The following is a 14,160-nucleotide window of genomic DNA, read 5'->3' as shown; positions in this document are numbered from 1 at the left end:
CAGTTATTTATTTGCATTATTTTCTTGAAAATGTATATTCTAAAACTATAATAAAAATACAATTTTATTTAGAAATTATGAAGTTACAAATTATAAAATATATAAAATTATAAAAGCAAGCTCATTTTGTTTGAATAGAATTGTTACAAATATTAATAAAATAATTAAAAGAATTTAATAAAATGTATAATTAATACATAAAATAGAATAAAATGTTGAAATATTAATAATGTTGAAATTAATTAATAAAATCTAATAAAATTAATTATTTAAATAATTCTGTACCTTTTAATTATGGATTAAATGTACCCTTTTAAAACTAAAATAATGTCAAAAGGCAAAACATTTTAGAACCTAAAAGTCCTAAAATAGCCATCAGTTTCTTATACATAGTATAACTTCTTATTTCTTTCTTTGAAAGAATAACCCAGACATATTCTTGACAGGGTTTGTGAGATTCACTCCTTAGTCCTAATTTAGCTGAATACTAGAAAAAAGAACAACGCCAGCTCTTCCTGACATTCAAAACTTGGCACATCTTGTGCTACTAACAAACAATTCGAATACAAGCTATGAAACATGTACCTAGAGGGGCTTCTGATTGAAAAATCAACACAATTTATCAGAGATGTCTAGGGTGAGTTTCACAGCCTGATTTTCCTCACCCCAAAAGATTAACCAGGATCTGACATGGCCGTGACGGGCCGGAGGAAAGAGATACTGCAGCGACCCAAAATACCCTGCACAGTCACAATGCATCTGTATAAAACAACTCTCCCGTCCCCTCTGCCCCTCAGTGTTAAGACATGTCAGGCCTGTTACACTGCTAACACAGAGTAAACGCCCTCTAGGACAAGAAAACAATCCCTGCTGGTGATGCACTGACCATCTGACCCAACACGCAACGGCATCTGTCCCTACAGAGACCCTGCCACCTCTGATCTGGCTGTAGGACTGAGGCCGTTGTGTGTTGGGCCAAATGGTCAGCCACTGGCCTTCACCAAACATGGCGGATCTAGTGTTACTCTTTTGTGCCCATAGTGACCTCATTCCTTCAATACATCCACATCAAGTCTGAAATGTTCTGACTGCTGAAATGGCAACACACACAAAGAGTGAGTCATCAGAGAAAAACGAGTTAGTTGCACAGTTTCTTACTCTGAAAGCTTGAGGGAATAGTTCAAATTCTACCAAAAAACAGCCTGTTCCTGTTCACTTGGAATAAAGCGCACAAGCCATACAGTATGGACTAGTTTTATGTCATGTCAAGTTACCTTTATTTCTATATATACAATACAGATTGAGTCGAAGCAGCTTCACAGTATAGCAGAATCAATTATGTAACTCAACTATACAGATTCTGCTGAAAAGCAGCTCTAAAAGACAGTAGTGTCATCATTATTGTGTTGGTTCAGTTCAGATAAATAACTAATCATGCTGTATGCTTTCATTGTATTGAAAGTTTTGGGGTTTGACAGTAAATAATTAGGCATGAGGGGGAGTAAATGAATGTATGTTCATTTTCCGGTGAACTAGTCTTTTGAACTATGAACATCAGAAACCTATGAGAAACACCATAGTCTCTGAAGCTTGCAAACAGCATTAAACATTCGTGTTAAAAACATGTTAACATTTCATTCATATTCATTTTCTTCTGCTCACCAAGGCTGCATTTATTTGATCACAAATACAGTTAAACACAGTCAAATCGTGAAATATTATTATTATTTAAAATAGATGTTTTCTATATGAATGTATTTTAAAATCTAATTTATTCCTGTGATGCAAAGCTGAATTTTCAGCATCATTACTCCAGTCTTCAGTGTCACATGATCCTTCAGAAATCATTCTAATATGCTGATTTTTTGGATTTTACACATTTTTTTTTAACATATATTCATATTCATAGAAATATTTACATGTATTCTTTATAAATACAATGAATAAATATGTACATTTAAAAACATAAAATGATATTTTAAATATAAAGATTAAATATATAAAAACTTTGCTGACCCCAAAGGTAGTAATCAGAAGTAAATGCAAGTAAATGGTACACTCACACTTACTGCTATACATGTGTTGCCTTCAAATTAAACGTCAGAAAAACATTCTGAAATAAACAAGAGCTTATGTTTAGCCCTCTTTTGGAGAAGAGAAATAAGAGTATTTAACGATTCACTTAGTAGCCTAAGGCAGCATGTAAGACAGAGATTTCTGTTAAGAGGAACTCTAGTGATTAACTCAGCGAGAGAGAGAGAGAGAGAGAGAGAGAGAGAGAGAGAGAGAGAGAGAGAGAGAGAGAGAATGGCTCCGTTCCAAAACCCAGTGAGCTGCCTTCTAAGACAGCATCTTAACTGAGATGGAACGTCACAAGTAACCGTTTTAGAACGTTCTACATGACATGCTACTCTAATAAGCATAAAAACACACCGCACACATACATATTGGCTGAAGTACTTCATTTTTCATTAGATTTCATTATCTTTATCAATATCTGTGCAGTGTTTTGTGAATTACATCACTATATTTAGAACTAACATTTAATTGTATGATCCACATCTTGGATTTTTTTCATCAAGGTTGTCTTAATGTATTATCGAATCATCTTTTCTGTGAAAGATATATGCATGGCTGCCTTTGGTGATACCTTAAAATGCTGCCTACGTAGGCAGCTCACTGGAACAAAGCTTTTGACAGTGAGTAATGAGATTGAGGAAAAAAGATAAAGGAAGATGATGAGGGACCTGCTGATGACATCATGACTCTGAAGAGCGTCAGGAGACGCCGCGTGGAGATCATGAAGCTCGTGGAGGCTGGTGAAACTTCATCTCTAACGTCCCCGGGAGGGCATTCGTGATGCCAAAGACGGAAGTATAGATCAGATTACGAGCGAGATTTCTGATGTTTTCTGGAAAATAATTTGACTTGAATCAATTGTGGAGTTAAATTCTCAAGCCTTTAAACTCCTGGGAAATAACGCAGAGGAAGTTACTGAAGAATACAACATCTGAGCCTTTTGCCAAGATTATCACATTTCGCATAGCAACTCTTACTTCATTTTCATTTGACAACTCTTATCTCACAGTTTTTAAAGATTTATTTTTGGCGTTTTTGCCTTTTCTGAGCCTTTTGCCAAGATTATCACATTTCGCATAGCAACTCTTACTTCATTTTCATTTGACAACTCTTATCTCACAGTTTTTAAAGATTTATTTTTGGCGTTTTTGTCTTTTATTGATAGGATAGTAGTGAGACAGGAAGCGAAGTGGGAGAGAGAGGGGGGATGGGATCGGGAAAGATCCGCGAGCCTGGACTCGAACACGGGACGCCCGAAGCGCAATGGCGCTACATGTCGACGCGCTGCCCACGAGGCTATCAGTGACGACTCATCTCGCAGTTTTTACACGTGGGCTGCTGATCAGCCCGAATAACATCAAATCATCATTATTATCAGTATTCATTATTGATGCTTGCCCAGTCAAGCGTTACTATTAACATACAGTAGCTCATTAGTATCATGTGACTCATCTAGTAAAGAGATTCTATTGCAATTTATGTCTTAAAAATAAATCATTACTTGTGTTAGGGTCAGACGTACTTTCTTGCATTTCAAATTAAACCATATATTTATGTTGCACTTCCTACTAAAAGTTACTAGTTAACTGGTAAGTGACAGGTTTTATGTAGTCATTCTTTTATTTAATTTTATTATTTAATTTTATTATTTTTTACATATAATAATATTTATATATTTAATAACATTCATCCTTTATAAATACAGTGAATAAATATATAAATAAAAAATGCAAATACATAATTAAAATTATATTACAAAGGATAAATATATAAATAAATAAAAAATCCACATTATAAATATAAAGAATATATAAATTTAAAATATATATTTATATCACAAATACAAATAATAAACATATAAATTAAAATGATAAGTTATAAAAAATATATAAAATTATAAATATAAAGATCTATATAAATTGAAAAATATTTATATCATTAATACGAATACTAAATATATAAATATAAAAAATAAAAATAATTTTTTTAAGTGTATTTGGGCTGAATAAGAACCCGTTCTCGATTCATAACCCCGCATGGGCCGTGTGCTGTATAAGCAAGAGTATCTGTCAGTGGTTAATGTCAGCTCTGATTAGGCCGGTCCCGGGACAGCCTGCGGTCTTTAATGAGGGCCGGAGATTTATACCTGCAGATCAGCAGGGAGCAACAGACACTCGGGCAGAGGACAAAGTCAACCGAGGATCGCCTGGCGCTCGTACCGGTCCGCTCGTCATCCAAATAACAAGATTAAGTGAGCAATGCAGCAAAAGATTCACGAACAGAGAGAGGAGATCAGCTAAAGACAGAGTAGAGGAAAGGTCACGAGAGAGAGGAAGCTGTAGACAGAGACGAATTAATAGAAATGAAACAACACATGACCAATTGAAGGTGTGATTTATCTGTCCTTAAATGTCACGCTTAGCCAGAATAAGCTGCAATTTGGACTTAAAAATGATTTGTGAATGACTGAAATTTCAGTATAAAATAAAATAAAATAATTATTTTTGAAGCTCCAGTTTTAAATCCTACAAGCACTTACATTATCAACTTTAAATAAAACATATTTAAATAATATAACCATTAAATACTATATTTGAATTCTATATTGGAAAAATGTTTAAAACATAGGTAAATATTCATTAAATGCTATTTCTGTCAGGACCACTATCGTCAAAGATGATTGACAATTAGCATACAGTTTGGATTGGCGGTATGGTTCTGTTCTGGGCAAGAACTCCCTGTGCATCCATGCAGCCTAGCATGGATGAGAGCAGGGAGAGCAGCGATAACCCCCCAGGGTAAACAGAACAGAACCAATATAAACGTATTGCAGATATCATTAAAGTTCAATAATGTTATGTACACATTTTAGAATTAGTCTGATTCAAAGGAGAATCAGAAGGCTGAATCCCGACTGACAGAGGAGGAGTTGGGGATGGAGAAGGGTAATTAGCTATTGAGAAATGCGAAAACTGCTGATAATATTGCGGGACCTTATATACGAATGCTTAGATAGGTGTCGTATTCCTATAGGTAGATGGGGATCAGCTGAGAGTCAGCTGATGCGAACTTGACTAACGTGACCTGCCAGAACTAACGCTACGCTAGATATTAAGACTGGCTGGAAATAAAATAAAATTAAATTAAATTAAATGATAAAATTAAACAATTACTTTTTATTTTTCAAATACGTTTTCAAAAACAATATTTAAAATGTATATATTTCCAAGATTTTTCAAGCGGCTGTCTAAGAATCCACTTGGCTAAAAAATCTGAGAGGGGGAAGAGGCTTAGTATGTCTGTAAAGCCAAACAGCTTAACCGTCAAATCTTCACAGGATGGGAATTTATACCATGGCTTAGCTAGGCTTATTAATATAAATTAATTTAGTGCAGTCCAGGAAGGTTACTTAGCACTGTCAGCTAACTATAATTACGTCCTAATGAGATGTCAACTCTCTGCTCAGAGTCACATGATGAACTTCTTAGTTCTTACCATGACTGTTACAGCGTGACGTCTCCACGAGCTTGTTGTCCTGGTCGTAGCACACCATGGCCTGGTAGCGGTAGCCCTGTCCGCACTCTTTAACGTCTCCCTGGACCTTCATGCCCACGGCGCTCTCCACGCGGCCCTCGGGCAGGATGCAGTCAGACCAGTTTCCCACCGGCTGGGCGTTGTATTTGTCACAGGGGCAGTACTGGGTCTCGCTCAGTGGGTACATCTGGCCATTCTTACACTTATCCTTCTTCTTGCTTTTTCCTGTAATCAGAGGAAGTGAGTGTTGATTACGGCACTAATTAAGCTCACTAATGAATGAGTCATGAGCGCTGAGGTCACCTCTAAACCTCCCACCTGCCTCAAACTCGACTGGCTGGACTAATGCTTAGAAAAAATATAATCATATTACCATCATTTTTGGACATGATATGAGGCAATAGCATGCTGTGCTGTTAATATATCATGGTAAACCATCTAACCATCTGGGTTATATATCTAATATTTATGATATGTTCACGAATTAGGTTTTTGTTGGCAATATATATTTAATTTATTATTTTAAATGTTATAGTAAAAATAACACAGGTTTATTAGAACAATGCCACTCACATTTTCTTCAGAAAATGTACATATCTAGTTATTATGTATTGTTTTATTGGTGTATATAAATAAAAGGCATTGAATATATTATAATACGCTACAGTTCAAAAGTCTGAAGTCAGTGTATTTTTGACAGAAATTAATACTTTTTTTTTTTTAGCAAGGACACATTAAATTGATCAAAAGTAACAGTAAAGATATTTATAATGCTACAAATATTTTGTAATGCTACAAAATACTGTATTTTTGATCAAATAAATTAAGCTTTGGAGCAGTACTATTTTATAATCATTGCAATATTATTATAGTTTTTATTCATATTTTCAATCAGTTTTTATTTGTATATTTTCTGTTTTTATTTTGAGTTTTAGTTAAGTTTTATTAATTTTTGTTGTGTATTTTTGTTATTTTTAGTAGTTCTTATCTAATTTATATATGTCTATATAGTTTTTAGTAATTGTTTTATTTATTTCAGTTTTAGTTTTAGTTATTTAAGTACATCAGGTTGAACTACATTACAATTAGAAATGTTGCACTGGCAAATAGTTGAAACAGTTTTTTAATTTATTTTTATTTGATTTGATTTAAGTTAACATTTAATTAATAATTTTTTATTTTATTTTTTTACTTTTAATTTCCGTTTTAGTTGACTAAAATAACTCTACCTTGGTGAGCCTAAGTGATTTCTTTCAAAAAGATAAATAAATAAATAAATAAATAAATAACTAAATAAATAAAAATCAATCAATCAATCAATCTCAAACTTTTGAATACTAGTGCATATAAAAATATTTCAACAATTTTTTTTTACTGTATTTCAACATTTTAAACAATTATATAAATATCAAGATATTTTGAATATTGTTAGAAAAAAAAAAAAAGCATGTGTATTGCCCAACCCTATAAATGCATTTAAGTACTTAATGGCCCATGATAATGTGAAGTATATAAAAATATTTACAATGAAATATCACCATATGCATCCCATAATGCCTTGAATCTTGTACTAGAAGTCATTTATCATTTATGCTACCTGGAGTTCAGTGCCTCAGGGAGACAAATGGAAATACCTCACTCCATTCTGGGATGGAACCAGCAACCCTCTGAGTTCAGACCACAGTGTTAATGATGCATATGTCCTAATTACCCACGAGAGCTCTCCTCCGCGTACGGACCCCTACGCAGTCTGAGGTGCAAGGAGAGAACTTGGACCAGTTGGAGAGCTGGCAGTCGTCTCGGCACAGTAACTGGCAGGGCTGGCTCATAACCGGCATGCTGCTGGCAAACTTCAGACACTGAACCACATCAGCCACTGTACCATCCAGCTGCCTACACGAGATAGCTGCAGATCACACACACAAACACAGCGCTGAGACTCCTGCTGATTACAGAGAGGATGTGCCACAGCACCAGACACCAGAGAAAAGGTGCAGGTGAACAGAAGATGGTTATTTATAGAAATGACAAGCGAGAGAGAGAGAGAGAGAGAGAGAGAGAGAGAGAGAATCATGCTGGTCATTTTGATCAGAAACCAGTTTAAATTATGCATTACATTTTTGTAGTTTTTATATAATCCAATGATTTTTTTCCAGATGTTCTGGATAATAATAATAATAATAAAAATAATAAAAAAACATTTTATAGAGATTTCTTTGGGTATTTCTGTGTAATTATACTTATTAGGATCCAATAAAACAATATCTAGCCATATCTTAAATATTATACAGCAAAACATAACTAAAAACCATGTATATTCACTGTAGAATTTAAAATATATAATAAAGCTAATATATATATATATATATATATATATGTGAATTAAAATGATTTAAAAATGCTGATAAAAAATTATTTTATAGAGATTATTTTTTAAATACTTTATGTAATTAAAATTATTAATGTCCAATAAGACAATATCTAAAATATTACATAGCAGAACATAAAAAACATTAATATTTACTATAGAAGTTTTCATAATTACAATAAATTCATAATTTCCATAATTTTTTTCAGATGTAAAAAGTACTATTACATTTTTTTCCAATGGTTTTTTATAACTGCAAATCTGATGATAAAATTTGTTCAAAATAAAAAGGGAAAGTACATTAAACTCACTGACACAGAAAGAAATTATGGACAATACCAATAGCCGATAACTTTCTTAATGTTAAAATTATGTCAAATACATACAATTATTTTACACATTATGTACATTTATGTAAAATAAAAACGAAAATAATATACAATAAAATAAAAAACACATTATTGCTTCAAGCACTTACATTATCAGCTTTAAAAAGCATTCTTTTTTTTTTTAGAAATGATACATTATATTTAAATAATGTAACGAATAAATGCTTTATTAGGAATGGCCGGTACAAAAAAAAAAAGATTTATTACATGTGAATACTTAATCAAATAAAATCAAGTAAAATATAAAATAAACATAAAAATATATGTTTACTTGCTTAATAGTATATGCACCACTATTAAGCTTGTCACCATAACTCAGTTTAATCTATTAAAAAACAGTTACAATATGTCTCACTAAAGAGTTCAACATGAACGGTTCAGAAAGCTACTACATCTGTAAAACAGGTCTGTAAAGCTGTTGTCTTTCCGGTGAGACTGTTTAATCTATTAAGAAGTGATGTGAGGACAAGTAAAAGGGAACCATTAGGCCAAACTTTAGGCCTCTATAGAGTTCAATATAGTGATGACGCCAACACAACGACGCCCTTCCATACTGTCGACAGCAATCAGATCAAGAGTTTGAAGGATTGCTTCTGTTCCTGACATGCACTGAATGGCAAATGTGAAGTCTAGTGTGATGGAAGCCCTTGTCAGACCAATATCTATACCAAGATAATTCATAATAAAGTCTTCCACTGCCTCACGAGTGACAGGAATGGAACTGGAAAAGTGCAAATAATAATAGATTTTTGAAAGCGACAGACTCTGATGAATAAAGCAGCATGCAAATGAGAGAAAGCAATTCACAGATTCAAGAGGAGATCTTAGATCAGATATTATACCAAATTTATGGTTACTGCATAAGATTTCACAGCTAGAGAAACAGTATTTGGATACTGTGGTGGGAAATCACTAAGATAGAATAAATTGTGCCTGAGTTGCTTTAGTATCCGATTAAAGGAATTATGCAAATATGCACACATTTTGTGTTGAATGCATTTCGCACGCTGTAATTCTCCATTGCGGGTGGTTAGTGAATAAGACAGGTTGTCGTGCAAGAATACTGTGTGCTTAGTGAATGTGAGTGTGTAAGAGGGTGAAAGGTCAGAGGTCAGGAGATTCATGGTGCACATGACAGCCGACGTACCTCTAGTTTGGACTCCAGCTCCACAGTTCTCCTGAGCTCCTTTACTGTCTCTGCGGATGCTCCATGGGACCAGCTGACATTTACGCCACTTGTGCGTTTTCCACCTGCAATTTCAAAGCGATATCATTCTAATTATTGGTAGAGGTTGATCAGTTAGTGCACTGGAAATCCTAATTAGCTGCCTTAACTTGAAAAAATATCAGGAAACCCACTGTCTTGGAAAATTAACTCATTTGAATTAAGCTGCCCACAATCTGATAACATTTTTTACTTAAATTCTTCATTCTTTTCATCAGGATTAACCAGTTCGCTAACAAGAAAAAAAAAGCTACATACAGGTTTTAAATGAATAAGTTGAGCATATAATGATAGAATCTTCATTCTGGGGTGAACTATTCCTATAAGTGCACATATCTTTTTTTACTCGAGAAGGTCAGTTTTAGTAAAATATCTATCCTGAATGTCAATAAATGTGAAATCCAGCACAGAACAGCTGATGAGTGCAGAGGCAGCTCTTGTGGGTGAAGGTGTACCTGTAAACCGGACAGACAGATGGAGTCGGACAGTCTTTCTCTTCATAGAGGACGTCTGGACACTCCTGACCTCCATTAGCTGACATCTGGATGATCATTCGATAGCGAAACTGTTTATTCTTCTGCGCATTTGTACCTGTCATTTCAAATACTCGGTTCATGTCATGATTAATTATACTGCATTGTATAGTGCATGATACTTTATTTCTGCTGTTGCAGTCATGGTTATTATTGTTAAATACTTGGGATGGATGGATGGATGGATGAAGATGACAGAACGATAGATAGACAGACAGTCAGAGATAGATAGATATATAGACAGACAGACAGATAGATAGATAGATAGACAGACAGATTTTTTTTTTCTTTTATATATCTTTATTATAACAATTGTCTCTTAAAATACACAATTATTCACACTTCATTGAGAAGCACACTTTTTTCCTTCTTTTTCACATACATTTTTAAAAAGTCAACACCATTTCATTGTTCTCATATAGAGTACACAATACCTTATTAACACCCCAGATATCTATAAACTTTGGTAAACTGTCCACCAATTTGTAGTAAGCAAACTCTACGTTTAGTCTAGCTGCCACAAGTCCTAAAAATATAGGAACCACACTTATTACATCCTGCCCTAGAAGTTTATTTTTCCTTGTTTTCCAAATTACTAATTTTGCAGTGCCAGATAAAAAATTAATTTTCCTTTTAACTGAATACCTAGGCCCATAAATAAACAATTCAAAAGAAAACACCTCACCCAAAGATAAAAACCAATTACTTAAAAGAAAAAACAGATCCCCTAAACGTGAGCACTGCACAAATAAATGAAACAAGATTCTACCTCCGAACAAAAAGGACAACCCACCCCAACACTAGGATTAAGATGCACCACATGTCTGTTCGTAGCTACTGCTCCATGTACAATTCTCCACTGCAAATCACCTGTCCGCTTATTGATTGGGCATTTGTACAGAGTGCGCCAGCAACCTTTAGGGGAAGAATCAAGTCCAAAAAAGTCTCTCCATTTTGTTGAAGAAACACCAGTCAACAACCTGGCATTTAATACTTTCACAAAAGTCAAGTACAAGGCCTTCTTCCCAGTTGACTCAAAATAATCCAAAACTGGGGTTTTAAACATCAACAAACAATGATCATCATCTTCCCAATTCTCCACAGCAGCTCTAACAATGAGTGAAGGAAAATCATAATCAAGCCCTTCTTTCCACTCATGAATCATCTCTGTATTGTCCACAAAATCTCTGTGCTCCTTTCTTAACTTCCCGTGTACTTCTGCAACAAGCTGCTGTATCATTCTTGCAGATTTCACTTCGGTTCTTTGGCTTATAACTTCCACGCTGCTACTCAGTACATGGCCCAACTTCGTATATCCAGCAGCCACCAGCCGTGAGCGTAAACACGCAGATGATAAAAATCTTGAAGAAAAGAGAGAGTTAAAAAACAAAGGTTCTTCCAACAGCCAAGGCCCAGCTGATAAATCAGGTGATCTTGACACAGTGAAAACTTTCCAAGCCTCAAACATAGATTTATAATAGGGGGTAAGGTCTACTAAATCAGACTCTTGTAAATGCATAAGAAATAAATGTTTATCAAGTCCCATTCCCCCTACCCTCCGCAAAAGGGCTGTTGCCATGTTCATCCAAGCAAAATTGCTGTTGTATAGCAGTCTTTGAGCTGTTTGTAGACGAAAAGTCGTTATTCTTGCCTTTATATCCACCAGGCCTTGTCCCCCTTCTTGTGTAGGAAGATACAGTACCGCAGATTGGACCCAATGGTATCCTGACCAAACAAAAGTCACTAAGTGCCTTTGAACTGCTTGAATTAAGCCTGCTGGTGGTTGCAGCACATTGAATTTATGCCACAGAGTGGATGCCACCAAATTGTTGGCCACCAAAACTCTTCCCCTGTAGGACAACTGGGGTAGCAACCATTTCCATCTAGACAATCGGGTGCATACTTTATCCTCTACGCCCTCCCAATTTAATTTCTGAAACTCAATAGAACCAAAATAAATACCTAGTATCTTAAAACCTTCAAATCTCCATTTAAGGTTTCCAGGCAATTGTGGAGGATTCTCTGAGAAATCATGACCTACCCAGAGAGCTTCACTTTTATCCCAATTCACCTTGGCAGATGAAGCCTTTTCATACACATCAAGTACATCAGACAAAACCTTAACATCTTGTGTATTATTAACAAATACCGTAATATCATCTGTATAAGCACTTAAAACTGTTCTTGAGTTCTTAATAATACCAGAAGTAATAAAACCAGAGATTTTTTCACGTAATTTACAAAGTAAAATCTATTGCTATACTATATAGTTGCCCTGATAAAGGACACCCCTGTCTTATACCCCTTGTTTCAGGAATAGGACGGCTTAATCCACCTCCCACCTTCACAATACAAGAGGCGCCTTCATACAACAATTTCACCCATTTTAAAAAACCTTGCCCTAAACCAAAAACTCACAACACATTGAAAAGATATTTGTGATCTACGCGATCAAATGCCCTGATTTAAGTTGACCCAAGGCAGCAGTTAGTTCTTGGTAGGATATATCAATATCCAAAGCAGTCTTTGAGTCCAAGTCTATTTGAGGTAAATCATGAAAAAGTTGTGCAGAACAATTTTCATCACAATTCTCAGCAGTGTAAAGATTTGAATAAAAATCCACTGCATGACGACGCATTTCTCTGATATCATGTGTCAACTTCCCATCAGGAAGGCGTAAGCAGACCATCTGTTTATGCTTTGCCACTTTACGCTCCAAATTAAAAACATATGCACGTGGAGCATCCATATCTGCGACAGAAATAAAACGGGACCTTACCAAGGCCCCTTTTACTCTCTTATTTAAAAAAGATCCCAACTCCATTTTTTTTCTCTGTAGCTTACTACTCAACATAGGATCATATCTATTAATTAATTCTGCTTCTATAGATGATATCTCATTCTCAACAGACTCAATTGTTTCTCTTAACACTTTAGTAGATTTAGCAGTATACTGCAGCCAAAACATTTTTATATTAACTTTTCCTATATCCCACCACTGTCTTAAATTCTCAAAACTGCTTTTTTTCATTTTCCACTGTTGCCAAAATATTTCAAAAAAGCTACAAAATTCTTTATCTTGAAGCAACCCAATATTAAAATACCAAAAAGAGGACTTTTTTGAACTCTGGGACTTACTTATTACAACCAACACCAGATTATGATCTGTAAAACCCATTGGATTGATAGAACAATAATTTGACTACTCATCTGTTTAGACACATAAATTCTATCCAAGCGAGCAGCAGTAACCCTATTATTATTCACCTTCACCCATGTGTATTGCCTCACATCAGGATGTTTAACCCTCCATATATCCAAAAGATCAGTTGCCCTTATTAACTTTGATAAACAAGATGATGACTGAATATGTGGTTCTTCAGTATTTCGATCAACTGTGAAATTTTCTGTACAGTTCCAATCTCCCCCTACTATCACATTACCATCATTAAAGCATTTTTTAAACACATTACTTAACACACCAAAAAACATTAATCTTTCAAAACCTACATTTGGTGCATACACATTGATGAAATAATACATTTCCCCATCAATATCAGCTTTAACTACCAAGAGACGACCATTTATTGGTTCTTCTGTACTCAAAACAGTGACCCTTAAATCAGGTGAAAAGAGAATTGATTAGAGAACTAATCCTGCACTCAAATTCGTTTTATGACCTAATTTATACTGCCCTTTCCACCACAATCCCCACTCAATTTCATTTCCTATATCGCTATGTGTTTCTTGAAGATAAATAACATGCAATTTTCTCTGCTCTATTATTTCAGATACTAATGCACGTTTGTGCATATCCCTCCCCCCATTTATATTAAGAGAACCTACTCTTAAAACTTCCATATGCAATTTTAAGAGGGAAAGGAGAAAAACAGATAAGAACAGCAATGCAAAAAGAGACACCACGTGATGCATGAAATTGGTCAGCTAAGTCAAAACTTTTAACGTTCTCTTTTTTTCTAATTTTCTATACTTTCTAATTGCCGTTACATGTTTCTTTAAACGAAACCTTTT

The 14,160-nt window shown here is 34.7% G+C and overlaps 1 protein-coding gene across 1 annotated transcript in view; it reads right to left on the bottom strand.

Moving 5' to 3' along the window:
* The window catches only part of LOC107671443 (thrombospondin type-1 domain-containing protein 7A-like), a 141,403-nt gene that overhangs the window by 29,344 nt on the left and 97,899 nt on the right, over nt 1-14,160 (bottom strand). The window contains exons 10-13 of the mRNA XM_016464365.1: nt 10,051-10,186; nt 9,518-9,621; nt 7,325-7,519; nt 5,575-5,838 (exon numbers count right to left, since the gene is read on the bottom strand). Coding sequence (XP_016319851.1) covers nt 5,575-5,838; nt 7,325-7,519; nt 9,518-9,621; nt 10,051-10,186 — 699 coding nt within the window. The remainder of the gene's footprint in view (nt 1-5,574; nt 5,839-7,324; nt 7,520-9,517; nt 9,622-10,050; nt 10,187-14,160) is intronic.

This window comes from Sinocyclocheilus anshuiensis, unplaced genomic scaffold (assembly GCF_001515605.1).
Source record: "Sinocyclocheilus anshuiensis isolate Anshui unplaced genomic scaffold, SAMN03320099.WGS_v1.1 scaffold552, whole genome shotgun sequence".
NCBI classification, from domain to species: Eukaryota; Metazoa; Chordata; class Actinopteri; order Cypriniformes; family Cyprinidae; genus Sinocyclocheilus; species Sinocyclocheilus anshuiensis.
The sequence above is the reverse complement of the archived record's forward strand: the minus strand, read 5'-3'. Positions and strand labels throughout refer to the sequence as shown.